A 26604-nucleotide genomic window follows, 5' to 3' on the forward strand; every position below is an offset into this window, starting at 1 on the left:
CCAGGGAGTCCCTGGGTGGTGCAAATGGTTAAAGCTTGGCTGCTATCCAAAAGGTCAGAGATTGAAGTCCACCTAGAGGCACCTCGGAAGAATGACCTGACGATCTACTTCCAAAAAATCAGCCACTGCAAACCCTATGGAGCACAGTTCTACTCTGACACACTTGAGGTTGGCATGCGCCAGAATCCACTGGTAAGCAACTGTCTTTTCACTATACCAGGAACTGTGCTAAGAGCTTTACATGCAGTAATTAGTCCATTTTTGTCCTGAGAATAATCATTTTAGATCAGCACCTTCATTATCCCCATTTTACAGATGGTGGAATTGAGGTGAAGAGAGGTGAAGCAACTTGTCCCAGGTCCCACCCCTAGGAAGCAGCATTTAGCAGCACCCCACACCTAGCTAGGCCCATTGTACATTTATATTAGATATGTGAATGAATAAATTATTTATCAACCTGTTTGAAAGGAAAAGAACGGAACGATTTCCCGGAGAGAACACTTGGGAACTCTAAAGTTGGCTCATTTATTCCTGTACGCCCTCAAACTCCTTTATAAGGCAACGATTCTGCGCCCACGATGGTGCTTATACTGAAGACCTAAAGATACAGGAGACACAGTTGCGGCCTTCATTACTCCCATTTGAGGGCCGTGTACCGGGCTCCCTACTGTCTCACACTAATGCTCACAACTATCCTATGCGCTAGTCCTATATCCCCATTTTACAGATTCAGAATCTGGGGCTGCTTAGGCTGAGGTGGCTCGGCGATGTCCACATGGGTCATCGTAGGTGGGCGTCGCCGTACGAGGCAGGCACAACAAGGAGCTGGACATGACGGCAAAGCGGCCGCTCGGGGACCCACAAATCCCGGTTACCTTTCTAGTATCTCTGCCCCACCGCTTTAGAACCCCAAGACGTTCTGGCTTTCCACTGTTGCCATGGGAGCCCGCAAGCCGTGAGTGCCGCAGGCGTCATTTCCGGCGCGCCTGACTAAGTGCTTCCGGGTCCCGGCCGCCGGAGTGGCGCGTTGATGGTGTAGAACAGACGCCCGTGTTTGGTTCGCGGGACATCGGAGAGGTGAGCTACGTCGGGGAGTGGAAACGGGCTGAGAAAGAGCTGCGCCACGGGGAGTGGGGCGAGGGAAAGGCAGTCTTGGCCTCACCGGTGTAGGATCCCATCTCGCAGACGGCGTTGCAGAGGCCCGTAGAGGGGCGGGGCCGCTCGAGGTTACGCGGGAGTTGAGGCCAGGGCCAGGGCCGAGTCAAGAACCTGGGCCACCTCCGCGTAGCGTGGACAGCAGGGTGGAGAGAAGGCCAGGCTCTAGTTCGAGCTCTGTTAGCCGTGGAACCTAGGGCGTATGTTTCGCTCCCCCGTCTCATTTTTGTTATTTGAAGCGTGGAAACTTTAGTAGTATCTACCTCGTATAAGTGTCCTGGTGCTTACGTTATGTAGCCGACCTGAAGTGCCCAGCAGGTACTTAATACCTACTGAGGGCGCTACAACTCGTAGCTACTCTGATTAGTACCGTGGTTGTGCCCCAGAAGCCAACGGTATAATTTACTCCCATGTATCTGGGACTCCCAGTCTCTTCCAAGAACATTTACCGCCTATGCACTCCTGGATGAGGTTGGGACCAGCTGCACCCGCAGCAGTGAGTAGAAGAAGAAGGGGGGAACTTTCTGACAGAGCTGAGCAGAGGTTGACACACTGCTTGTGGAAGTAGTCAGCAACTGGTGGAGAAGAATCACAGTCCCTGTCACTTATCGAATGTATTGCTATGCAGTGCACCATGCTTGACACTTCGTGTGCATTTAACACCCACACACTGAGTATTCGTTGGAGTTGAGATTTGAACCCTGGCTGTGATTTTAGCACCTGATTGATTTCATAATCACCTTCCTAGGTTCATTCTCTAATCCAATAATAGTAGCAATGATAAACTTAACCAGGGTGATGACTACAGCAGCAGCTATTCTTTGAGCATTTATTATGAGTTGAGTGGTTTTGGTGTCCCTGGGTGGTGCATATAGTTAGGCACTTGGCTGCTAACCATAAGGTTGGTGGTTCAAGTCCACCCAGAGGTGCCTCAGAAGAAAGGCCTGGCAATCAACTTTGAAAAATCAGCCCTTGAAAACCCCTATGGAGCACAATTCTACTCTGATACACATGGGGTTGTCATGAGTTGGAGTCATGTACGACAACTGACTTGGTTTTTTGTTTTAAGAGATTTTTTTAAGCTCCATCTCATTGAATACCACCTTATATTCTCTAAGGTTGGTACAGTAGCTAATCCCAATTTCAGAAAGAGACAACCAAGTCCCATCACCCGGCCACCAAGAGGTAGAGTCTCTATTCCAATCCACATATGCCTGACTGTTAAGGTAGTGTTCTTAATTACGGCTGCCTTCCAACTCATCAGAAAAGGTTCATTTTTGGGAAAGAAAATTGAGAGAGATAACTCTAAGAGTCTGTCTCTTCAAGTAATTTATTTCAGAAAGTACATCCCCCACCCCACCAATAAAGAAAAAGTCACTCTCCTGAGCCCATGCCAAAAGTCCAGATACAACTATTTCAATAATTGAAAATAGTAATAAAATCGGGGGTTTGGGAAGATATCCACCCAATTTCTGAGGCAATAATATATAGAAGAACGTATTTACTTAGTTGTTTTTGTGTGGCTTTTGTATATATGTGGGTGAAGTCTTACAGCATTGACTAGGACAGAGAAATGCATATTTTTTAAGAATCACAGATGGTAGACATTAATCTTTTGTTTCACCTGTTGTAGTACTGATTGTTTCCTGAAATATGTCTTTAACTGTCCACTTTATTGAACAGTAACAATGATTGTAACAGACTTTGAATTTCATAGAAGTTCTGAAGGCAGCAAGGAGCAGGGACTCACAGGAAGCCTTCCATTGCTGCCTCCAGGACTTTTCACAGACTCTGCCCTTTTTGTCCCTTCCTTTAGTGACGGGCCATGTCGCTGTCCCACTTGTACCGGGACGGGGAAGGCCACATGGATGAGGACGAGGATGAGCATGAGAACTTTGAGATCACCGACTGGGATCTCCAGAATGAGTTCAACCCCAACCGGCAGCGCCACTGGCAGACCAAGGAAGAGGCCACCTACGGGGTGTGGGCAGAGCGAGATTCAGATGAGGAGCGACCCAGCTTTGGAGGCAAACGGTACTGGCCTGCGTGGGGCTGGCTCTTCCTGCTTTAGGGAAGGAGAGATGGATGGAGGGCGCTGGGTAGACCTTGTGGCCTCTGGGAGTCCTTTAGGTATGTGACATCAGCTAGGGAGGTCCATTTTCCTCTTCAGGCAAGAATGCCGCTCTTGCTGATTGAGTCATTCGGTCAGTGTTTATAGAGCAGTTACTGTATGTCAGGCCCGGGCTACAGATCCATCTAGTGGATGGAGACAGGCATTAATCAACCCTTCACACAAACACTGGAAGTCTGTTACTGTGATTTCAGACCTGAAGGAGAGCACATTTTAGGGTGTTTGACCTGTTCAGGGAGGTCAGGGAAGGTCATTCTGGAGAAGTGACCCTTGAGCTGATATGGAACTAGAAGGTAACTGGAGTAGAAGGAGAGGCAGGAGGATGCAAAGGCCTTAGATGGGAGGCAGCAGGGTATCCACAAGGAAAAGAAAAGGTTTTGCAGGCTGGAGTGGAGAGAGGGAGGGGGAGCATATGGGAGGGGAGGCCGGAGGTCAAGTCCTTAGGGGCCTGGAGGTGGTGGTAGAGAGAGTGAAGTGTGGTGCAGTCTGAAGAAGGCTCTTTTGCTGATGTGCAGAATAGGCATGGAGCTACAGTGGAAGCGGGAGCTCCGGAAGGAGGCCATGGCAGTGCTCTGCAGAGGTGGGGGAGGCCCAGGCTAGGATGGGGGCAGGGAGATGGAGGAGTCAGGCTCAAAGTCTCCCCTCCCTTCCTGAACACAGCGTGAGACCATGCGTGAGGGACCACAGCTCACTTGACAGGAGTGTGGAACTGATTTGGATTCATCTTGCCCTGCCCCATCTGTGGCCCGTGAACCCTGTCCAACTGAGCTTGTGCCATTTTCACAAAGGGAACTGGGGAGGAGGAGCGTAGGGATCATTTCTACCTCTTCCCACCCGGCAAGGAAATCCAAAATCGGATAATAAACAGATCAGGGTTCAAGAATTTCGTAATCATAAGATAATCATAGCCACCAGCATTTATTAGTTGCTCGCTTGTTCTGGGTACATTACATGGCGTCATCTCATTTACCTTCTGAGAAAGATACCATTATTACCATTCCCTCTTTACAGATGAAGAAACTGAGGCCAAAGGTCACGTGGCTAGGCAAAGGCTGAGCTAGAATTGGAATCTGGGTCTGACTCTAGAGTTTGGGTTTCTCACCAACCACTCAGTTATATTTCCTCTTTTGGGAAAGAAACTCCTTGAATTCCCTTCTGTTGCTGCTTTGGGGTGTTTTATTACTAGGTTGATCATTTCATAAGGATTGCATTGGTTTACAGTATCCCCAGGGTTTTTCACTAGACTTTTCTCCTTGCTCTTCAAACCACACAATACAAATATGTCAGTCTCACTTTATGCAAAAGGGAACTGAAGTTAGTGACCTATTGTAAGTGCTATTCTTGGAGCAGTTAGGGTTAAAATCAGTACTTTTTATCTCACGGAGCTAGTTTCTTAGGCATTTTCGTATTTAGATAAATTTAAGGGATATGGGCCTTTTTCTAAGAGTTTAATACAATCATTCATGTACTTCCCATTCATATCAACTCTTTTACTGGACTTTATGATTTTTATCTATCAGAATTCCTTTCTTCTCCTGTTTGATTTCTGTCCTTGGAATAGTGTCTGAAACAAATGCTTTTTAAAGTAAGTTAATTTAAAAAGTGTAGAAGGAAAACTGGATTATCACATCGTGTTTGTTTTTTTTTTTTTTTTCCTGCATTAACACTGCTAAGTCTTCAGCCTGAGATTTGAATTGACCACATCAGGGAAGATGTTAAGGGAATAGGAAGCCAGGATTACGGGAACTGGGCACTTTGGGTATTCTGATACATTAAGTAAATGTGGACTCTTTTAAAGTGGATTCCATGAGGTGTAGTCTAAGAAATTCTCTAATGAGCAAACTTTCTAGCAAGGGTTGGCTACAGAAGAGGTCTTTATAGGCCGTGGGGGACTTTATGTCTGTGCCGCAGGGCTCGGGATTACTCTGCACCGGTCAGCTTCATCAGCGCGGGGCTCAAGAAAGGGGCGGCTGAGGAGGCAGAGCTGGCAGATTCTGATGACGAAGAGAACCCTGTGAAGCAGGATGACTTTCCTAAGGACTTCGGACCAAAGAAGTTAAAAACGGTATGGTCTTTATTGCAGGATTATGACCTTCATAATGTCCTTCAAAGGTCATTGTGGCCCTAGTGTCTCCCTAGAAGGAGGGGGCTCACCCGGAACTTGGTGGGAGCAGTGGGTTTCTTTGAGGTGTGCAATGCAGTCTCTTTTCCTACCTGATGGACATCACAGATATTTGCGGTGTGACACTTTTTTTTTTTTTTTTTAAATTTTTATTGTGCTTTAAGTGAAAGTTTACAAATCAAGTTGGACTCTCATACAAAAATTTATACATACCTTGCTATATACTCCTATAGGGTCACTATGAGTCGGAATCGACTCGACGGCACTGGGGACTGTATATACTCCTAGTTGCTCTCCCCCACAATGAGACAGCACACTCCTTCCCTCCTCTCTCTCTTTTCGTGTCCATTCAACCAGCTTCTGACCCCCTGTGCCCTCTCATCTCCCCTCCAGACAGGAGCTGCCCACATAGTCTCATGTGTTTACTTGATCCAAGATGCTCACTCCTCACCAGTATCATTTTCTGTCCCATAGCCCAGTCCAGTCCCTGTCTGAAGAGTTGGCATTGGGAATGGTCCCTGTGGTGTGACACTTTTTATAATGCCCTGGGACTGCCAGGCCATCTTCGCACGAGCAAAGCTTCCTTAGACTTCTCTTCTTTTTCTATCAACTAAACTTTGAATTTTGTTCTTTTCAGGGAGGCAATTTTAAACCCAGCCAGAAAGGTTTTGCTGGAGGAACCAAGTCGTTCATGGACTTTGGCAGCTGGGAAAGACACACAAAAGGGATTGGGCAGAAGCTTCTTCAGAAGATGGGCTATGTCCCTGGAAGGGGCCTTGGGAAGAATGCACAAGGTATCGCACTATCGCCCTGGACTTCTGTGCAAGGGTGCAAGTCAGAGGAAAGGAGAGGGGAATGAGGAATGGCTTCCTTTTGCCCTGCCTTTTCCCTTTGAAAAGTATTTTAACTCAGTGGCATGGTCTGCCAGCAGAAGACAGTTGCTCTCTTAAACTACCTTGCTTTATTCTTTTCGGCCTGTGCAATGTTTCTTAAAGATAATTGATTTAGTTGCCAATATTTAAAAAATCAGACAGTCTCACATCAAATTGAAGGTTTTGCCTGATGGGAATTGGTTTGGTTGAATCATAGCAGCCCCACTGGACAGGGCACATGTTCTTCTCTTTGCAGCCTTCTCTGCCACTCCGTTCTTCCACCCAACCCACTGTACTCATTTACATTCACTTTCCTGGGCTCTGTGGAGGCATTAGAGTTCTCAGTCCCTACTCAAAAGGTTTCAATTTTGCAAAAACAGTTATTTGTCCTTCACAGTATCAATAAAACCTTGTATGTGGCTTTTTTAATAGCTTGAGGCAAGCAGTTATAAAATCTAAACGTTGCCAAGCACATCCTCCAGTGGTTTCCTCCATCTTTTCTCTGTAGCACAGACGGTGCTCACCTCACCTCCATCCCTGATGAGACACAGTGCCTCTCACATTCTTACCTGCCTATTACCAGAGTCACTCAGACAAAGCAGTCAGATTTTTTACAGGAATTTTCTTCTTCTCCTTGAGCTATTTCCTGTGCACAGTCACCAATGGGGTATAATTAGTAGTCGTCTCTATAATTCAAATTCCAGTCCCTAGATAATTTTTAAAGTTAAATCCAGGTTGCATGTTAAAAACTTCAGCAGTATGAAAAATACATGAACTTGGGTGTAGGAATGATGACCTGGAATGAAAAGGGGACAGTCCTCATTTGAGATTTCAACAGTACTAAAGGGAAAGGAGGAAACCCTGGTAGCACAGTGGTTAAGAGCTACAGCTGCTAACCAAAAGGTCGGCAGTTTGAATCCACCAGGCACTTCTTGGAAACTCTATGGGGCAGTTCTACTCTGTCATACAGGGTTGCCATGAGTCAGAATTGACTCGATGGCAATGGTTTGTTTTTTTTTTTTAAGTGGAAAGGGGTGGTGGTGGAGTAGGGAGTAATCTTCACTGAATTTTTGTGGTCTTGTTTGTAAACCCTTTTATAAGAAAAACACAACCTTTTTTTCCGGGGCCTAAACATGTCATAAGTTCAAAGTAGAAAATACGAACTACTACGTAAAATCGATTGAGTCTCATGTTAAATTGCAATATCTATTACGAACACTTTAATGAGAATCAGTACACTACCTGATTTAGTGTACTTTCCGTATTAGAGCCTTCCAAACAAGTGAAGAGTAAAATTTACCGTGGCAGAGTTCCCAGTCATGAATGAGTTACTCCAGTTTCTTCTGTCCATTAAAAACTGAGTCCAGGTGGAAATGAGAACTCATTTAGGAAACAGGTAACCTAAGGAGAGCAGGATGTGTGCTGGGATAGCATAGGAGTTTAGAAGTTTGCAGTCACATGGTACTTGAACAGTGGGCAGAGGAAACTTCTCTTCCACGAGTCCTGTTATTTTGTTAAAGAGCAAGGAAGTGTGATTTCACTGAGTGGCTTATTCAGACGCATGAAATGCTATGATCTGATGCCCCCCTCCTTTTCTTTTGGTGAACTTCACCAGGTATAATCAACCCTATTGAAGCCAAACAGAGAAAGGGAAAAGGTGCTGTGGGGGCTTACGGCTCGGAGCGCACCACTCAGTCCCTGCAAGACTTCCCCGTGGTTGACTCCGAAGAGGAAGCTGAAGAGGTAACTAACCAGATGTCCAGAGAGGAGCCGGTGGTGTTCTCTGCCGTTTCAGATGGCTGGTTGTTCATCCATTCATTCCTTCATGCATTCCAAAAAAAAAAAAAAAACAATCCTGTTGCCGTTGAGTTGATTGCGACTCACGGCGACCCTATAGGACAGAGTAGAACTGCCCCATACGGTTTCCAAGGAGCGCCTGGTGGATTCAAACTGCCGATCTTTTGGTTTGCAGACGTAGCTGTTAACCACTACACCACCAGGGTTTCCTCATTCATTCCAGCACTCTTCAGATATTTATTGCACACCTGCCACCTGTCTGGTACTGTGCTGGGGGCTGAATGTGCCACGATTAACAGGCTTAGAGCCTGGCAGACAGAGATGGACAGCAAACACGCAAATACGGTGTGGCTAGACATAGAGTAAGGGCTGACAAGTACAAAGATGGGAAATTAGATTGTGGGGGGAGGGGTGGTCACCTACTTTTTTAATTAAATGGGGTGGTCTGGGAAGACCTCTTAGGGAAATATCACAATTCAAACCAGGCAGAAGAGAAAAGAGCCAGTCACAGGGGAGAGGAGAGGCCAGGGAACACTCAGTGGGCAGCTCTGAGCTTAATGGTTAAGAGACTGTGAAAGAGGCCATTGTGGCAGGAAGGTAGCACACAGAGTGGGAAGGGGAAGGAAGTGGTTCACAGAGGAGGGCGGGGCCCACCACAGGCCTTTTTTTTGGTGCTAGGATTTCATCTCAAGTGCAGCAGAGAGCCATCTACTGGCAGCTGTGTATCACTTTGCTCCAGTGATAGAATGCAAGCAGCTCTCTTGATTCAAAGATGTCTCTTTCCCCTTTGCATTTATGAGGGAAAGCTGGATGCGGCAAAGACACATGTTCTTTCTTTTCTCGTCACTGACTTTCTCCTCTTAAAGAGGAAGGAGATATTTGATAATGAGGGATTGACTACTGTTTGAGTTAGGGTTTGCAGACTTAGATGCCAACAATGCAAGCATGCAGTAGAAGTCAAGGGAGGAAGCTGAGCCAGGTGTGAGACAATAGGGAGTGGTGGGGACTGAGGCAGACACACGAGGGTATAGCCTGTCTAAAGGAGTATCCTCCACTCAGCTTCAGGTCATTGTTGCCATATGAGAATGTGGCCTCAGTATTGCCTCATCTTCTGATTTTCCCAAAGTAACCTGAAGCCCAGATTTTTTTTTTGAGAAAAATTTCCAAATTTTAATCCACTGTGAGAAAGGCAAAACACCACCACAAAACCACTTCCATGGGCTGGATTCTACTATCCTAAAGTCTAGCAGTTTCCTCCTCTGCTTTAGATCCTTCTGCAGAAATTTTTGCAAACCCCAAGGGTAAAAGATGTCTTTGCCTTGAGACTTTGGGGTCTGCCAGTTTACCTTCATTTTTTAACTCAAACCAGTGTTTTGTATATATTTTTAAGAATTCTTTATCTTGCATTTCTAGGTTTTACATGGGGTACATTTAAAACTAGCTAGTGCCTTCCCGTGGTAGATGCTGAGTAAATGCTGCCGTCACCATTTTGTTTCGTCCTCCAGTCTGGTGCACCTGCTTCAACTGCACTGTTTGTTAAGGGGGCTGGGCAAGGAATATCATTCCATGGTTTCAGCATCGGTTAAGTGCTTGGCTGCTAACCGAAAAGTTGGTCGTTTGAACACACCCAACGGCTCTGCAGGAGAAAGACCTGGCGATCTGTTCCCATAAAGATTACAGCTTAGAAAACCCTATCAGGCAGTTCTGTCTGTCGCGTGGGGTCACTGTAACTCGAAAATTGACTCTAGCACCCAAGAACAACAACAACAAGGCATAACGCTTAGCATAGAGCCTGGTGTAGATGATAAGTGGCTAGTGAATGTCTGTTAGTGGTTTCGGTGGCCCCACCAGCTGTAAAAAATGGTCCTTTTTTAAATTTCTATTAACTATATTCCTCCGGATCAGGATTTCCAGAAGGAGCTGAGCCAGTGGAGGAAAGACCCCAGTGGAAGCAAAAAGAAGCCCAAGTACTCTTACAAGACAGTGGAAGAGTTGAAGGCCAAGGGCAGGATCAGCAAGAAACTCACCACTCCCCAGAAGGAGCTTTCTCAGGTCAAGGTACGGGGGCCCTTGAATACCTGGTCCAGGAGCGGGTGTTTGGAAGACACAAAAGTAATCTCACACCCTAGAGTTAATCACTGGACATTTTCTCAGGTCCTTTAGGCCTTTGATCTCGACTTTATTTCCTCACTTGATATCAGCATGTTCCCACTCACTGCACTCCCACATCCAGTAATAGTTCTGAGTTCCTATTCTGTGCCAGGCGCTCTTAAGGGAACAAAGAGATGGTGGTAAACAAAATGGTGTTCCTGCCTGTATGGCGCTCACAGTCAGTGGATTTCTGCACATCCCTGTTACTAGATGCACAGTGTGAACACCATTTTTAATGAGTTCATAATTGCAGGGAGCAGCTGTCCTGCATACTTGATCCGACCTCTGTTGCTACACCTTTACCTTCTGTTTTGGTTTGGTTGTTGGCAGGCTAGTTTGTATATAAAGCTCGGTCTCTTGGATATTTCTTGAGGATAGATTCCTACAAGCCCTACCACCAGGATATGAAAGTATTCAAGACTCTGAGTCCTTATCACCAAATTGTTTTTCGGGAAGGTTGTATTCTCATTCTCTGACAAGCATGAGAGAGTCCTCAGGGCATCTTCACTAGCCTTGAATATACCTTTCTTTTTTTTTTTTTTTTTTTAATATCTTTTTATTAAGCTTCAAGTGAACGTTTACAAATCCAATCAGTCTGTCACATATAAGTTTACATACATCTCACTCCCTACTCCCACTTGCTCTCCCCCTCTTGAGTCAGCCCTTTCAGTCTCTCCTTTCTTGACAATTTTGCCGGCTTCCCTCTCTCTCTATCCTCCCATCCCCCCTCCAGACAAGAGTTGCCAACACAATCTCAAGTGCCCACCTAATATAATTAGCTCACTCTTCATCAGCGTCTCTCTCCCACCCGCTGACCAGTCCCTTTCATTTCTGATGAGTTGTATACCTTTCTTTTTAAATGGAGTCAGTTTTCAGCCACTTTTATTTGCAGCGTCTTAGGTTTCCCATTATTTTCCTCAGTAGCCAAAGAACAATGGTGACAGTTTTCTTTTGTCATTGGTGCATGGGATACGTACATACATATATATACAGTTGAGGAGACTGTAGAGCTCAAAGAGAGCCTTCAGTGGCTGTTCTCAAGTGTCAGCGTGCATCACAGGTATCTAGTGAACCTTACAAGGAATGAAGATGCCCAGGTTGCAACTGGGAGATTTTGAGGCGACAGCTCTATATTGGAACCAAGGACTCTGCATTTCATATTCTTTGCCTGGTGATTCCTGAGCCAGTGGGTCACGGATCACACATTCATTTAAAGTGGTGGCAATTCTGTTTCAGAAGTACTGTCTATTCAGATACTCTCGGCTTTCCTAAAGAGTCTTCTACTTGTCGTTTGTCCAAATGGGATCCAGCCCAGAAGTGCTGATTGCATCTGATTGCTTTGTCCCTTGAGTCTCCTTTAATCTAGTACTGCAAGGATCCCATTTAGAGACCCTGCCATGCTCCAGCTCTGCTGAGTAGTGTGGGTTTACACATTTCCACTGGCATCATGCCCTTCCCCAAGCTTAGGCATCTGTTTGGTAGAGTAGCAATGCGAGTGTTAACATGCATCCCCTCTGCCACATCCTCCAAGGTCATAGACATGACAGGCCGTGAGCAGAAGGTCTACTACAGCTACAGCCAGATCAGCCATAAGCACAATGTCCCTGACGACGGGCTGCCACTACAGTCGCAACAGTTACCACTGCCCGGCAAAGAGGCTAAGGCCCCGGGCTTTGCACTGCCCGAGCTGGAGCACAACCTGCAGCTCCTCATCGACCTCACGGAACAGGAGATCATCCAGAGTGACCGGCAGCTACAGTACGAGCGGGACATGGTGGTCAACCTGTCACACGAGCTGGAGAAGATGTCCGAGGTGCTAGACCACGAGGAGAGGGTCATCTCCAACCTCAGCAAGGTCCTGGAGATGGTGGAGGAGTGCGAGCGGCGGATGCAGCCCAACTGCAGCAACCCCCTTACCCTGGCCGAGTGCGCCCGCATCTTCGAGACCCTGCAGGACAAGTACTACGAGGAGTACAGGATGTCCGACCGTGTGGACCTCGCCGTGGCCATCGTCTACCCGCTCATGAAGGAGTACTTCAAGGAGTGGGACCCCCTCAAAGTGAGTCGTTGGGAAAATGATGCCTCCTGTTCGGGGCAGGCCTTGGTTGGTGAGCTGGGTCCAAGGTCAGGGCGGGCTTCTGCACCCAGCAGCCACATCAGCTGTGTGCCTTTGTCCTCAGGACTGCACATATGGCACCGAAATCATTTCCAAGTGGAAAAGCCTCCTGGAGAATGACCAGCTCTTGTCCCACGGTGGGCAGGACCTCTCAGCAGACGCCTTTCACAGGTACTCACTGCAGGGCAGGCTCTGCTTGTCTGTGCCATCCCTGGGGCTTGGGAAGGATGGCTAATGGCTCGGGGAGGCAAGAGGAACTGGCTGTTAACCCTCTGCTCTATGCTGGCACTGCTCTCGGAGGTTAAATTAACACGTGTGTTCATTTAACGAATGCTTGTCAAGTGTCTGTTGAGGGTCATATAAGGCTAGGTGCCGGGCAGCAGCCCTGTCCAGTAAGTGGACACCACGGAAGGCAGAGAAGGATGTGAACAGATAAACACAAGGTGCAGACTGGGTGCAGTGATAGAGAATTACGAGGGCACACACCTGCCTGGATGGGGCTGGGGGAAGAGGTGTCAGGAGGTGACATTTAAGTTGTGACCCAAAGGGTGAGAGGGACAGCTGGGCATAGTCCTTGTGTCCAGAAGAGCCTTGCGAGGGCTAAGGTGGGAGCATGTGTTATACCTGGGACAGCTCAGACAGGAGGTCTTCATGCTGGGCCGTGAGCTCATGTACACCTGGAGCAGTCTGCCAGGCCACTAGAGGAGAAGACCAAGTCCCCAGAAGGTGAGTGATTGGCCCAGAGAGCAAGGAAGAGGCAGGCTCCGGTCTGGCTGATACGGGGACTGACCTGGTTTTCTGTGGTTGGATTTCCATGCAGTTCGCTTTCTGTTTCTTACTCTAGAGAGGTAGGTGGTGAGTGTACTTTGTAACCATGCAGAACAATTAACCAGTTTTCTTTCTCCCTTTCTCTCGTAGGCTGATATGGGAAGTCTGGATGCCGTTTGTCCGAAATATCGTCACCCAGTGGCAACCAAGGCACTGTGACCCAATGGTGGACTTCCTGGACAGCTGGGTGCACATCATCCCCGTGTGGATCTCAGACAACATCTTGGACCAGCTCATCTTCCCCAAGCTGCAGAAGGAGGTGGGGCGAGCTGGGGAAATGGTTGTCCTCAGTCACAGGAGGACTTGTTCAGCAGTTCTGGTCATGCTCCGAGGGCTGTTCTGATGCCTGGAATTAAGAGCATTTGTAAACGAAGCAGCCATTGCCCTATAATGTTAACGCAAGCCTTTTTCTCAGCATTTCTTCCCCAAATGCCCCCTCCAGAGGTACTTCATTTTCTTGATTTAGTAAAATGAGAATGGTGCCATTTCTGAGATTTAGTACAATTGCATGGGTGTATTTGTTTGTGGTCAGTGTCTCTGTTTGGGGAAAATGTTGTGTAAAATGCCTACAAAGCGGCCTTCTCTGCTCCTTTGTACCTAGCTTTTCCCTTCGTAAAAAGAGGATAGTGGTCCTCCACGTATGTGCAAAGGACTGCAGACCTCGGCCAAAAGAGCGTGTGGCCCCGTTCCCCAAGGACAGCACTTGTCATTAACTGCACCATGGTTCTGTGACAGGCAGGGTTAAGGCTCTCTCCCCATTCCCGCCACAGGTGGAAAACTGGAACCCGCTGACGGACACTGTCCCCATCCACTCGTGGATCCACCCGTGGCTCCCCCTCATGCAGGCACGGCTGGAGCCACTCTACTCCCCCATCCGCAGCAAGCTGTCCAGCGCTCTGCAGAAGTGGCACCCCAGCGACTCCTCGGCCAAGCTCATCCTCCAGCCATGGAAGGATGTCTTCACCCCCGGCTCCTGGGAAGCGTTCATGGTCAAGAACATCGTGCCCAAGCTGGGTAAGTGAAGGGGGAAATGCGTTCCAAGTCCAGTGGCTTCAGTACTGTGGTTTCAGTGGCCCACTGTGACGACTCTGCTTCTGGGAACGTGACCTTTGAGTTTTGTGAAAAAGCTTAGGGCACAATGTTTCTCAGTATATCAAAGGTGCTGTTTTGTGCACTGAGGCTGAGTAGAAATGGAACCAGCAAATTCTTACTGCTGTTTACTCACAGCAGTGACTAGATGTCTCCAGGGCCAACGTGAAAGTCAGTGTGCCGCATGGTTTTTTCCTGACTGGTCCGGTTTTGGCTTCTGGTAATAGGCTATCCAGTGGTGTTCTCAAAATTTGGTGGTATTTTATTCCAAATATAGTTGTTTTTTTTTTTTTTTTTAAATGAAAGGAGTTATTTCTGGGTTAGAAACAAAACTTGGTTTTTAAGAATTATGTCAGGAGCTTAAAATGGACTTTTAAAAGCAGATCAGAGGCTGACACCTGGTGACAGTGTGCTCCTTCTGCATCTGTGGCTTGGGCAGGATGAGAGCTGAGCCTCAGAGACTGGGTTTCTGTTCCAGGGATGTGCCTCGGGGAGCTGGTCATCAACCCCCACCAGCAGCACATGGACGCCTTTTACTGGGTGATCGACTGGGAGGGGATGATCTCCGTCTCCAGCCTCGTGGGGCTTCTCGAAAAGCACTTCTTCCCCAAGTGGCTTCAGGTGCGCTGGGGCCTGGGGGAGGGGAGTCATGGAATTATCTGCCCAGGCCTGACTGCAGGTGTTCAGGCCTTGGATAGCCGTCAGATGACAGCACCGTTAAGTACAGAACGAGAATAAATTATACGCTTCAGAGTAGGGCTGAGTTAATAACAAGTGGCCACCGTTGATGGAACAGTTGCCATGTGCCAGGTGCTGTTGTAAGATTTAGTTGCATTATCTTGTTGACTCCTTACCATGGTCCTCTGGGTTCTGGGCTGTAGTATTCCCATTGTACACATATGAAGACTGAGGCTCAGAGTTTATGTGCAAGGTCACGGAGCTACCAAACTGACTCCAGAATCCATACTTTTAAGTGCCAGACTTAGGGAATTGTAAGTCCCTGTAAGTAATGTCAGCAGCTTGTAGGACCAGGATGGAAAACAAACAATCCCTTTGGAATTTTGCTCCCAGTTGTTGTTGCTGTGGGTGCGAGTGTTTCTTGTTTGTGTCTTTGGGGGCAGGTGCTGTGCTCCTGGCTCAGTAACAGCCCCAATTACGAGGAGATCACTAAGTGGTACCTGGGCTGGAAATCCATGTTCTCAGACCAAGTGCTGGCCCACCCATCTGTCAAGGACAAATTTAACGAAGCACTTGATATCATGAACAGGGCTGTGTCCTCCAATGTTGGTGAGTGGGGGTTCCCATTTGTGTATGTCCTGGCACTGGGTTGAGGAGCCCTGGTGGCACTGTGGTGAAGCTCTCGGCTGCTGACTGAAAAGTTTAGAGGTTCCAACCCCTCCAGCTGCCCCACAGGAGAAAGATATGGCAGTCTCCTTCCGTAAAGATTTCAGCCTTGGAAACCCTTTGGTGCCATTCTACCCTGTCCTGTAGGGTTGCTGTGAGTCAGAATTGACTCATTGGCAATGGGCTTGGTTTTTTTTTTATTTTATTTTTTTGGTTGGCACTGGGCTCCGTGTTTCTGAATATGTAAATGACACACAATGAGAGTTTCCAGACACCTGTAGGCTGCTTAAACCAAAGCTTAAGTGACTCATAGCGATCCTATAGGACAGAGTAGAACTGCCCCATAGAGTCTCCAAGGAGCACCTGGTGGATTTGAACTGCCAACCTTTTGGTTAGCAGTGTTAGCTCCTAACCACTACGCCACCAGGGATCGCTATGAGTCGGAATCGACTAGATGGCAGTGGGGTTTTAAGATACAGTGAAGCCCCCCAGACACTGCTGACTCTTCTCCACCATATTCAGTTTCACGGTTAGCTAGCACCCACTGTCGAGACCTCCTGATGCCGGGGGGACGTTTTTCCCTGAATGTAGCTGACTCATACCTGGATTTAACCGGCAGCCCAGCTCCATGCCCACCTTTGTCCCACTGCACCGTTTGGCCTTGTAGGGCCACGCGTGCATCTGCTCAGCCGGCGTCCTGTGTGCTGCTTAAGCACGGCAGCTTGGGGTTGCAGCCAACAGTGTTGAGTTGCAGTCCAGACTTTAACCTTTAGCCCCATTTCTCTCCCTGTAAAACAGCAACGATACCTACTTCATAGTTTACAAGGGGGATGAAGTGAGTTAATAAGACACTCTGCACATAGCACTTAAAAGCTGGTGTCTTTTGTATTAAGTGTCCGAAGTCGGCAGTCCACTGATCCTGTGTGGGTCTCTTCCCACAGCTTTGTAGTTCAGGTCAGCCGTTCTGCGTGGATCATAAGTAAATGAACGTACGCTTGTGTTTTTCCACTGGGGAGCCTGTTTCAGCACACCGTTTTACAGTGTGCTGACATCTGAGGCTAAGTAGGTGATTCATAGCGTTTGCAATTCAATCACATGGTCCAACTCCATTTCACAGAGAAGCTCAGTGAGGCCAAGAGCTTGTTCAAGGTCACACAGCTCCGGTGGCAGCTGGGACTCCAACAAAATCCAGTGCCGTCGAATCCATTATTTTCTGAGTTGGCTTTTCTATTTAGCCTATTACATGGAAGCAATTTTAAGTCCTGGTTATATATCTATATACTATATTTAATGAGACAGGCGTATTTACATGCTTCTCTCTACTTAAGTCCTACCTCCATTTCACAGTCTCTAGAAACTTCCTTAGCCACCCAGGCCTCATGCTTCCAGAACTGTACCCTGCCCCTCAGTTAGCACTTGACGTTTGTGGTCCTGTGTTAACCTTTGCATATACATGTTTTGGTTCCCCAAGTACACTTAAATTCCTCCCAGGGAGAGGGGGTGTAAAAAGCTCAGTGTAACTAGTGTAGGCCAGTGTTTTTCAAGGTTCTCAAAGCTTTAGCAGGGTGGAGTGCAAACTCTACCAAGCAAGGTAGGAATGGCACAGTGACCAGCAATTGTCTGTCAAGCTTCCAGCTCTGAAATGGTAAATTCTTTTCAGATATTTTATGATGACTATTTAATCCTGTTTGCTACATATTAAAATATTCTCAGGGTGATTTTAATGTGCTGTCAACCACAGTTGTCTAAACTTTCCCCAAAGGTACTAGGTCATCTTGTTTTGGTGCTTCGTGCCTTTGAGGCAGAGCTGCCCACCCTTCAGTGAGTCACTAGTAGGTTTTATAGAGACTGCACCTCTGGCACACCCAGACTCGGGCCACATCATGTCTCCATTTACATACATCTTAGAAACACTTCACCCCCTGCCCTTGTGTATCTCAGGTGCCTACATGCAGCCCGGAGCACGGGAGAACATCGCCTACCTCACCCACACAGAGCGGAGGAAGGACTTCCAGTATGAGGCCATGCAGGAGCGGCGGGAAGCTGAAAACATGGCCCAGAGGGGCATTGGTGTGGCTGCCAGCTCGGTGCCCATGAACTTCAAGGACCTGATCCAGACCAAGGCTGAGGAGCACAACATCGTCTTCATGCCCGTCATCGGGAAGCGGCATGAGGGGAAGCAGCTCTACACCTTCGGCCGCATTGTGATCTACATTGACCGGGGAGTGGTGTTTGTCCAGGGGGAAAAGACCTGGGTGCCCACCTCCCTGCAGAGCCTGATCGACATGGCCAAGTAGATGGCCGCAGGGCCGGAGCAGGCCCAAGACTTGGACCTCAGAGGGCATTCAAAATGTTTCCTGTGAATAAAAGTATTTTAAATGAACTTCCAAAGGGCACTTCTATCTGTTCAGGAGATACCCCCTGTCAGGCAGGGTCACCCAGAAGGGATGGAGAACATGATCATGCTACTTTATTTACCGATGTGCGTAAATCTTTACACCAAGTCCTTAACGCTTATCATCCTCCAAGCAGGATAGCCAAGTTGATGTATTTCCTGTTTCTGTCTCTCAAATTTGGCCCACTGGAGCTCTCTGCATTCCTGCCCCACAGCCTTCCCTTTCCTCTCTGGTGGCAGACTCTCCTACCTCAGCCAACACTGGATACGTTATAATGAGTTTCAGTCAGTAGCTGAAGGGTCTTCTGTCTTGTTCCTGATGATTTCAAGGTCCTCGCAGTCTTGATAATCCGGTTCTTCCTGGAACGCCCACGTATCCACAGGGAGTTGTTTTAGCTTTTGTACAGGGAACCAGTGGACGGAGATGTCATTGAATATGTCCACGTACTGTGAAGTCTGAGGAAACTCAAGCTCCTCCAGGCCTTGGGAAATCTGAGCAGAAAAACTCAAGTGTAAAAGGTGAAAGCCTGATAAGCACTGTCACCCCCATTCTTCCGGGTTATATTTCCATTAGTTTTCACCCCCGTGTTCTCTTTTTTAAAAAATAAGGAAAAGGATATTTTGTTTTAAATGCTCTTGTGTAATGCATTGAAAGCCCCTAAGCAGTGGACATGTTAGACTCTGATACCAAGAATCAAGGAAATTAGGGAAAAAAATGAGATGTACTAACATGCCTTAGCTTTCTGGAAGGATGAAGAAAGAGCTCACGGACAAGACGGTAACTTTACTCTGCCTTCTGTTAGCCCCTAAAGAGTTTTCTTCCTACAGATGTAGAGGTGGAATTCTTCCCAGTAAGAGAGAGAATGTGAATTCACACCTGTTTCTATCCCGTTCCCTTTGTCCAGATAGATACCTTTGCAATGTAGGAATAATTTTTCTGCAGAATCCTTGTCAACAACCTGGAAATAAAAAGAAACCACAATTAGGAGATATGAGGGTAGCTTAATTAAACTTAAGGCAGTCAGACAAGATGATTTAAGAACTCAGAAAAATATCGGGCACGGGGTAGCTTAGATATTTAGTAGAAAATGTGAACATCCCGGCAGCTACACTCGTTCCGTGCATTCAAGAGAAAGGACAGAGCAGGTGCAGAAGCAACGAGAAACAGAATGATGGTGTGCAGCTGTCAGCAGAGAAATCAAATGGCTTTTCCCATTTCTAAAAAGCATTTTGTCTGTGGTAAGGGAGGGGGCAACTGCTGACAGACTCCTGGCTTCCTATCTCGACTTGAGGTTCTGAATGCTCCTGTCCTTGACCCTTTGTCCAGTTCCCTACAAAAAGCCTTTCCCAAGTGCAGAAGAGTAGCGGAAGCGTTTCCTGCTCGGGTGGGTCAAACCTGAGTGAGAGGCTTTACCTCAGCCTCAATAGAATCCCAGCTGTCACAGGCTTACCTTTCCTCAAGTCCTCTGAAGCTGTTTCCAATGATGACCATTTTGGAAAGGGCATCTACTGACCAGTTACTCCATAAAAGATTGTTGTACAAAGCTGTCCCACAATGGAGCATATAAAAGATGGTGGGCTCATCACAAATGCTCCGCTTTCCTTCCTGAGGACACAACAGCAGCAGGTGTCAACGTTCTTAGACTTCTTACAGCAAGGTGAGGTAGAGATAAGGATGTAGGTTAATAATGAGCTGAAGTGTCAAATCATTCCATTGTGGAATGGCCTACAGTAGTGTGTATGAAATCTATAAAATTTTATGGGATTAAAAATAAAGAAAAACCATGATGTCCCAAAAGAACTTTGGTTTTTACTTGACAAATGTGTGTCCCATCAACACAAAGCTCTAACGAAGGGGCTTCTTGGGGTCCATGAAAGTAAGGGCAGGAGAGGCAGCAAGTTACTGTCCCCCACAGACTGTGTTCAGTAATCGTCCACGCTTCCTGTGCCACTTTCTGCAGATCTGTCATAAATGAGGGCACTCCAAATGTCCCCTCATGGGGACACAATCACCCCTGACTGAGAACCGCTGCTCTACAGCCAAACTCCTTGGGCTGTAGGGGACATAGGGCCCTTTGCTGTGCCTCTCTGGCTGTTCCCTCTCCACCCTGCCTGCAGCTTCCCTGGTCACCTGGCACTGGTCTCCTGACCACTCAGTTCTGTTTCATGGCTCTGCACAGGCTGTCTGCAATCCTGGACCTGTCCATCTGGCCAACTCCTGGCAGACCTGCAAAACCCAGCTCAGACTCCAGGAAACCTTCCTCTGTGGCCCCTAAACAGAGTGGGTCTCCTTCCCCTGGACTGCCTCTGTTCCTTGTACGTGGCTTTGCGACGTGGTTCTACTCCACTGTCCTGTTTATCATTCACTTGATAACAGGCCACATGCCTTGATGTGACCGTGGGCTCCCTGACGACAGGGACTGGCTCTCATTTATCATGGTCCCCTCAAACTCCTGGCCTAGCAGACAGCAGGCACCCAGAGAAGAGTATTTGAGTTGAGTGACAGTGTTTTAGGACCTTGCCAAGATCGGGAATGACTCTTCTCTCAGCTGTGCCTAATTTTCATGTTTTATACTAAGCAGTAAGACAGCTGTTTGGCACACACAGGAATCAACGATTGTAATCCTTAGGCCAGTGCACAACTAAAGTCAGAAGTATGTGCCTTCAGCTTGTGTAATGAATTTCTTTTTTCAAGAGGTCCCCGAAAACTTGAACGTCAACTCTTTTAGGGGTATGGGGGTGGGCAGAGAATTTATTCACAACCTACAGCCAGGTGCTACGGGTGTGACTGGGCTCCTGTTTCAAAGAGGGGAGATGTTCTGACCCCTTATGACCTGCCCTGGTCAGGGTAAAACCCAACCAGAAAGACCTCACTTGAGGCACCAAGACTGCGTGCTCTGTTTTATTTTTAAGTTTTATTGTGGTGAAATACACATAAAGACCCATTGCTGTTGAGTTGATTCTGACTCCTAGTGACCCTATAGGATAGAGCAGATCTGCCCCACAGGGCTTCCAAGGACTGGCTAGTAGATTTGAACGGCCAACCCTTAGGTTAGCAGCCAAGCTCTTAATTGCTCTGCCACCAGGGCTCCTAAACTACATACATAACATGAAATTTGCCATTTTAATCATTTGTACGGGTATGTTTAAGTGCCACTAATCACATTCACCATGTTGAACAACCATCACCAGCATCTATTTCCAACCTTTTCATCATCCCAGATAGAAACTGTGTAACCATTAAATATTAACCCCCATTCCTCCTTCCCCTCAGCCCCTGGTAACCACTCATCTACTTTCTGTCTCTGTGAATTAGCCTATTCTAGATATTTCATATCAGTGGGAGCACACAGTATTTGTCCTTTTGTGTCTGGCTTATTTCAGTAAGTATAGTGTTTTCAAGGCTCATCCATGTTGTAGCATGTATCGGAACTTCATTTCTCTTTATGGCTGAGTGATATGCCCGTGTGTGGACATACCACATTTTCTTACTCTGCTCAATCTGTTGGTGGGCAGTTGGGTTGTTGCTATAGTCTGGGTGTTGTGAATAATGCTACAACAAACATTAGTGTACACATGTCTATTTGAGTCCCTGTTTTCAATTCTTTTTTGTATATATTTGCTATTTTTAAATAACAGCAGTAAATACCAACTTAGGATAATTTCTGAAGCAAGACTTCTCACAAGAATTCTGCAAATCTATTTCATGCCATTTGTGTAGCTGTATTTTTTATTTTTATTTTCTGACAAGGGTACAGCGTAAGCCAAAATGTGGATAATTGATTGATTAATCATCTATTACAGGCACTGAGAAAGAAAGCATGCACTGGATAGAAATGACCACCATTTCAATAAAAACTGATGTCATGGGACAGTCTGGTGTCAGTCTGGTCAGGATTTACACAGCCCTCTCCTAAACCACTTACCTCGTTCTCACTGAGCACAGTCACACCCAGGGCGTTCAGAACTGCAATCTCCACTTGGCTGAACAGAGGGTCATACACGCAGCAGTGACTTCTGGGAACCTACAGGAGAAGGGATGAATGACTCATGGATTTCAGTCAAGGATGTGTGTGCCCACTGTGTCCGAGGCACCAGGGAGAGATGATAAAGATGATCCAAAGCTTACCTGGCACTCTTCCAGGAAAAGCAGCAAAAACGTTAGCTGGTTTCTAGCTATGACGCAGGTGGCAAAGTTCCCAATGCCGTAACACACGCACTTCAAGGGGCAGGCTCCTGTGACCAGGGTCTCCCCAGTCTCCCCCGGGATGTAGTCACAGGCCACGTCTGGCTCGTGTGGCAATGAGTCAAGATGCAGGTTTCCGAGGGCTTCTGAAAGAGTCCCTACAAGGGCCTTCAGTTGTTCCTGATGTTTCCTAAGGCACCTGTTGATGGTTTCTGAAAGAGCCGGTCCCTGTGTGCAGTCAGAGGACATGCCCTGACCCTATGAACCCCCCACAAAACACATCCACAGGCCCAGAGAAAGGGAACAGGACAGGAAAGGCTGCCAACTCAGCGAGAAGAGCAACCTGCCTCACTCCTGAGCATGCCTGGGACACACAGCCATCCCCATCCAAAACTGAAAGGCCAGTCTGTCCTCGTGACTCCCAAGCCTTACAACCTAAGATAATTTTTTACGCAAAAAATAGGTTTCGTTCATGGGTACGGTTTCCATTTACAGGCAGCCTGTGTTCTGAATAACCTTTTTTTTTTTTTTTAAACAAAGAATGGAGGAACATAGCTCTCAAATCACACTATAAACAACTGGGAATAAGAATATTTAATGTGCAACGAATCCAAACATGAAAAAGTAGGCTGGGGCCTTCAAGAGCCTAATAGAATATATTCTCCTATTTGAATTTTCTCACATACAGATGAGTTCTCTCACCCCTCCTTATGTTAGTACTGAATTCTGCTGAACAAATCTGTATACAGCCCCCCCCCAATAAAACACAAAAAGCCATTCATTTCAACAATAAGATACCAATTTTCGCCTATCAAATTGGCCAAGATATTTTAAAACAAAGCTAGGACAGGTGCCGTGAAAAACTGGCTCAATTAGTCCTAGCTGGTAGGTGAATAAACTAGTCACAGGTTTTTAGACAACAACTTAACAACGGATATCAAGTTGGTCACTGCCTTTAACTATTCTACTTCTGTGAATATATCCTAAGAAAATCATCCTACATTTGGGAAAAGCTTTCTGCATAAAGACACCGCAAAGTTATGTATAATGACAACAAAGAAGTAAGTAAAAAAAGGAAATAAACTAAATGTCCCTTAATAAAAATTATAACTACAGCATGTTCACTCCATGCGTTATGTTGCCACCCGTTATCTTGAGGAAGACATTATACCTGCATGGGTGGAAAAGTCTATGTTGTCATGTCAAGGAAAAACATCAGGATAAATATAAACTACCCCCCCCCCAGAATAATAATAAAATAATGGTAATGATGATGACAGCTAACATTTATTGTCTCCTGTGCAGCAGGCAAGAGCTGTTCTAGGCTCTTAACTACCCCCATTTAATTCTCAAAACTACATGAGGGAATATGCATGTTATCATCCCCATTTGACAGATAAACTGAGGATCAGATTTAATTAAGTCCCAAAAGACATACAGCCATAAGGGGGAAGTTAGAATCTGGTGTGCACACTGCTGTGTGAAGCAAACTGTCCCCAAACGAGGACTGGATTCCCTTCTTTGCCCAAATACAGGCCATCCCTCCTTCCAGTCCCTCCTCCCACTCCCACCACACCTGCCCTCTACCTGATGGTACCCACCTAGTGCTGAACTCCAGAAATCAGAGAGAAGCAGGTCCTCCCTGTTGAGAGAAAATGGTGCAATCAATGCCCATCTTTCTGCAGCTGCCATAACAATGACTTGCACCCCTACCATGAACTGAACTGGATGTAATGAGGCTGAGGAGCCCTCAGACACAGAGCCCACTCTCACCCACTGATGGGAGAAGGAGGACACATGGCAAACATGCCCAGGGCTGGAGCACGTGCTGCTGGTGCTCAGAGAGGGCACAAGAGAAGGTTCCTGGAGGAGGCCCCTGATTCCCAGGGACAGGTCTAGACAGCGACCTCCATGGGGGCTGAGCCTGGGTCTGTTCTGTTTACTGCTATATCCTTGGTCCACAACAGAGCGTGGCACAGAGGAACACCTCCACAGTTGTTATATACGTGGATTTAACCTTTCGGAGTTTTAGTTTCCTCATCTCTAAAATAGGAATAAGAATCGGACTTAACATGGGGGGTTACAGGGGGGTTTAAATGAGTTACACACTTAGCACAGTGCTTTGCATATAGTAAGTACTCAGTCAGCAGCCATTACTGTAAATAATTCTATGGTGAAAGTAAAGGAAGAGACAAAAGCGAGTGTCTGGTTTTTGTTTATTCAAGTCAACTGGTTTCTACAAATCCAGAGCAAAACAAAAAAAAAAAGAGCAAAACAAAACCAACAGTGAATTAGGAGCTCTGCTGGCAAAGTGGTTAAAGCCCTCAGCTGCTAACTGGAAGGGGGGCAGTTTGAATCCACCAGCCCGCTCCTCGGCAGAAAGAGGTGGCAGTCTGTTTCTACAAAGATTTACAGCTAGATTTGAACCAATAAGTATTCAGAGGGCTCAGAGAGTGAAAGGAAAAGATCTGCCCAGAGCTCTCCCCACATTCCTCACAGAGGGGAAAGGAAAGTTCTAATGAACACAGAAGTGCTCTGTAAACCTGACCAAGTGTGCACACATGAGAATAGCACAGAACGTGCTGGGCCCCTCCCCACTCAGGGCAGTGGGATTCCTTCCCCGACCTGAACCTGCCAGGTGAATGGAGTCTGTTTGTGCTATAGGAAAAACTTTATTCAGAATCTCAGAATCTCTCTCACCTAATTGCATAACCAGGAAGCCCACCAAGTAGAGAAGTTTAGCTTAATGCTGCCTCTTTTAAAGGGCAAAAAGCCCTAAATGGTAAGGGGGAAGTCTGCTGCTTTTGTCGCAGGCTCTGCCAGCTGGTCAGCAACTTCTTTCTATTCAGTGGTAACCTCTGGGTCACCAATGCCTCTTGGCTCTAATTCTACCATGCCCCTCTGCGGGAGAAAACCCACAAAATGACTAACTTCTTGCCCTTGTGATGGTCCTTCAGATGCCACGAAGAAGTACTAACAAAGGCTGTTATTTACTGAGCCTTACAGGACTGCAGATAAGGATAATAACACTAAATAATAGTAACCAGTTGCTGTCGAGTCAACTAGAGTCGTGGCGACTGCATGTGTGTCAAGGGTAGAGCTGTGCCCCATAGAGTTTTCACTGGCTGATTTTTTCAGAGGTAGGACACCAGGCCTTTCTTCCAAGGCGCCTCTGGGTGGACTGGAACTGCCAACCTTTCAGTTAGCAACCAAGCGCATTAACTCTTTCATCACCCAGAGACTCCAACTAACAATAGTTGTCATTGTTGTCAGCTGCCATCAAATTGGCATAGTGCTTCCTCTGTTTAGGCACTGTTTTAAGTGTTAAGATACTGAGCAAGGTGAAGCAGAGTGGGGAGGGATGTTGTTGTTGTTATTTGCCATGGTGTAGATTCAGACCCATGGTGACGCCGTGTGTACAGAGTAGAAATGCTTAATAGCGTTTTCAAGGCCACGACCTTTCTGAAGCAGATCACCTGGCCTGTCTCCTGAGGCACCTTAGGTCGGGCGCAGACCACCAACCTTTCAGCTAGTAGCGGAGCACGTAACCATTAGTGCCATGGAGGGATAAGCATCCAGAATAATGGAAACCTTGAAACACAGGTTTTGGAGCCACAAAGATCTGAGGCTGAAATCTGGTTCCACATCTTCTTCTTTAAGACCTGACTGTCTACATCCCTAGTGTGGCTGCAATGGTCAAAACTGATAAAGTGTGTAAAATGCTTAATCCAGTGCCAGGCACACAGCAGCTGCTCAGTAAACTAATAATGATAATAACGAAGATGACAATGATGTGCTCCTTCTGCTTCTCTTGTGTCAACTACCAATAATAACCAAAACTGGCATAACATTAACAGAGAATATTCCTATAGCGCTTACCACATGCCAGGCACTGTTCTAAGTGGTTTACATTCACTAATTCACTGAATCTTCAAAATACGCCTATGTAGATATTATTTTCATCCCCATTTCACAGATGAGAAAACTGAAGCATATAGTCATTACGTAACTTGGCAAAGATCCCGCAGCTGTAATCGAAATAAAAGGGATAACAACCTTTACTGAGCTCTTACTATACGTAGACCTGTAATGAGCTCACGGTGTCCGTTAAATCCTCACAATAACTTCTTGAAACGTTTGCAGTTCTCCCCACTTTACAGAAGGGGAGGCTGAGGCTCGAAGAGGGTCCTCCAGGCATCGGGATTCCAATCAAGGGCCGATCCCGCACTCACCCGGCCTCCCGGATACGACGAAGTACGGCTGCACTGTCCGCCTCGGGGTCCCCCTCGGCGCCCCGGGCTGCCGCCTCTCTCTGCCCTGGTCGCCGCGCAGCCGAGCGCCTTTTCCGCCGAGATGCCGCCCGCCAGGGTTCTAGCGCAGCCGCCTCCGCCGCCGCCGCCGCGGCCATTCTCCTTAGA

The 26604-nt window shown here is 47.0% G+C and overlaps 2 protein-coding genes across 3 annotated transcripts; one reads left to right on the forward strand and one right to left on the reverse strand.

Annotated features, from left to right (window-relative positions):
- The first annotated feature begins 984 nt into the window (after positions 1 to 984).
- On the forward strand, positions 985 to 17988 carry TFIP11 (tuftelin interacting protein 11). 2 transcript variants are annotated; one of them, XM_064272518.1, is made up of 13 exons: positions 985 to 1077; positions 2972 to 3189; positions 5198 to 5351; positions 6046 to 6202; positions 7896 to 8023; positions 9983 to 10135; positions 11760 to 12287; positions 12409 to 12515; positions 13263 to 13431; positions 13943 to 14186; positions 14740 to 14882; positions 15383 to 15548; positions 17547 to 17988. In XM_064272518.1, exons 2-13 carry the CDS (start codon positions 2981 to 2983, stop codon positions 17900 to 17902), a joined length of 2514 nt encoding a protein of 837 aa, XP_064128588.1. In that variant the 5' UTR covers positions 985 to 1077; positions 2972 to 2980; the 3' UTR covers positions 17903 to 17988. The 2 variants fall into 2 exon arrangements, with proteins under 2 accessions (XP_064128588.1, XP_064128589.1); XM_064272519.1 differs by lacking the exon at positions 15383 to 15548 and having other exon boundaries at positions 17547 to 17702.
- On the reverse strand, positions 10753 to 26594 carry SRRD (SRR1 domain containing). The gene is made up of 7 exons (XM_003419164.4): positions 26419 to 26594; positions 23788 to 23828; positions 22130 to 22398; positions 21927 to 22025; positions 19452 to 19606; positions 18914 to 18959; positions 10753 to 18492 (listed from the first exon to the last, which is right to left on the reverse strand). Exons 1-7 carry the CDS (start codon positions 26592 to 26594, stop codon positions 18283 to 18285), a joined length of 996 nt encoding a protein of 331 aa, XP_003419212.1. The 3' UTR covers positions 10753 to 18282.
- Between the last annotated feature and the right edge of the window lie 10 nt (positions 26595 to 26604).

This window comes from Loxodonta africana, chromosome 19, assembly GCF_030014295.1.
Source record: "Loxodonta africana isolate mLoxAfr1 chromosome 19, mLoxAfr1.hap2, whole genome shotgun sequence".
NCBI classification, from domain to species: Eukaryota; Metazoa; Chordata; class Mammalia; order Proboscidea; family Elephantidae; genus Loxodonta; species Loxodonta africana.

Coding starts and splice junctions, on each gene's coding strand:
- SRRD (XM_003419164.4), bottom strand. CDS start 26,594: ATGGCCGCGGCGGCGGCGGCGGAGGCGGCTGCGCTAGAACCCTGGCGG. Junction 23,829..26,418: donor CGTCGTATCCGGGAGGCCGG/GTGAGTGCGGGA, acceptor TTCTCTCAACAG/GGAGGACCTGCTTCTCTCTG. Junction 18,960..19,451: donor TTCAGAGGACTTGAGGAAAG/GTAAGCCTGTGA, acceptor TTTTATTTCCAG/GTTGTTGACAAGGATTCTGC.
- TFIP11 (XM_064272518.1), top strand. CDS start 2,981: ATGTCGCTGTCCCACTTGTACCGGGACGGGGAAGGCCACATGGATGAG. Junction 3,190..5,197: donor CCCAGCTTTGGAGGCAAACG/GTACTGGCCTGC, acceptor TCTGTGCCGCAG/GGCTCGGGATTACTCTGCAC. Junction 14,187..14,739: donor GAACATCGTGCCCAAGCTGG/GTAAGTGAAGGG, acceptor TTTCTGTTCCAG/GGATGTGCCTCGGGGAGCTG.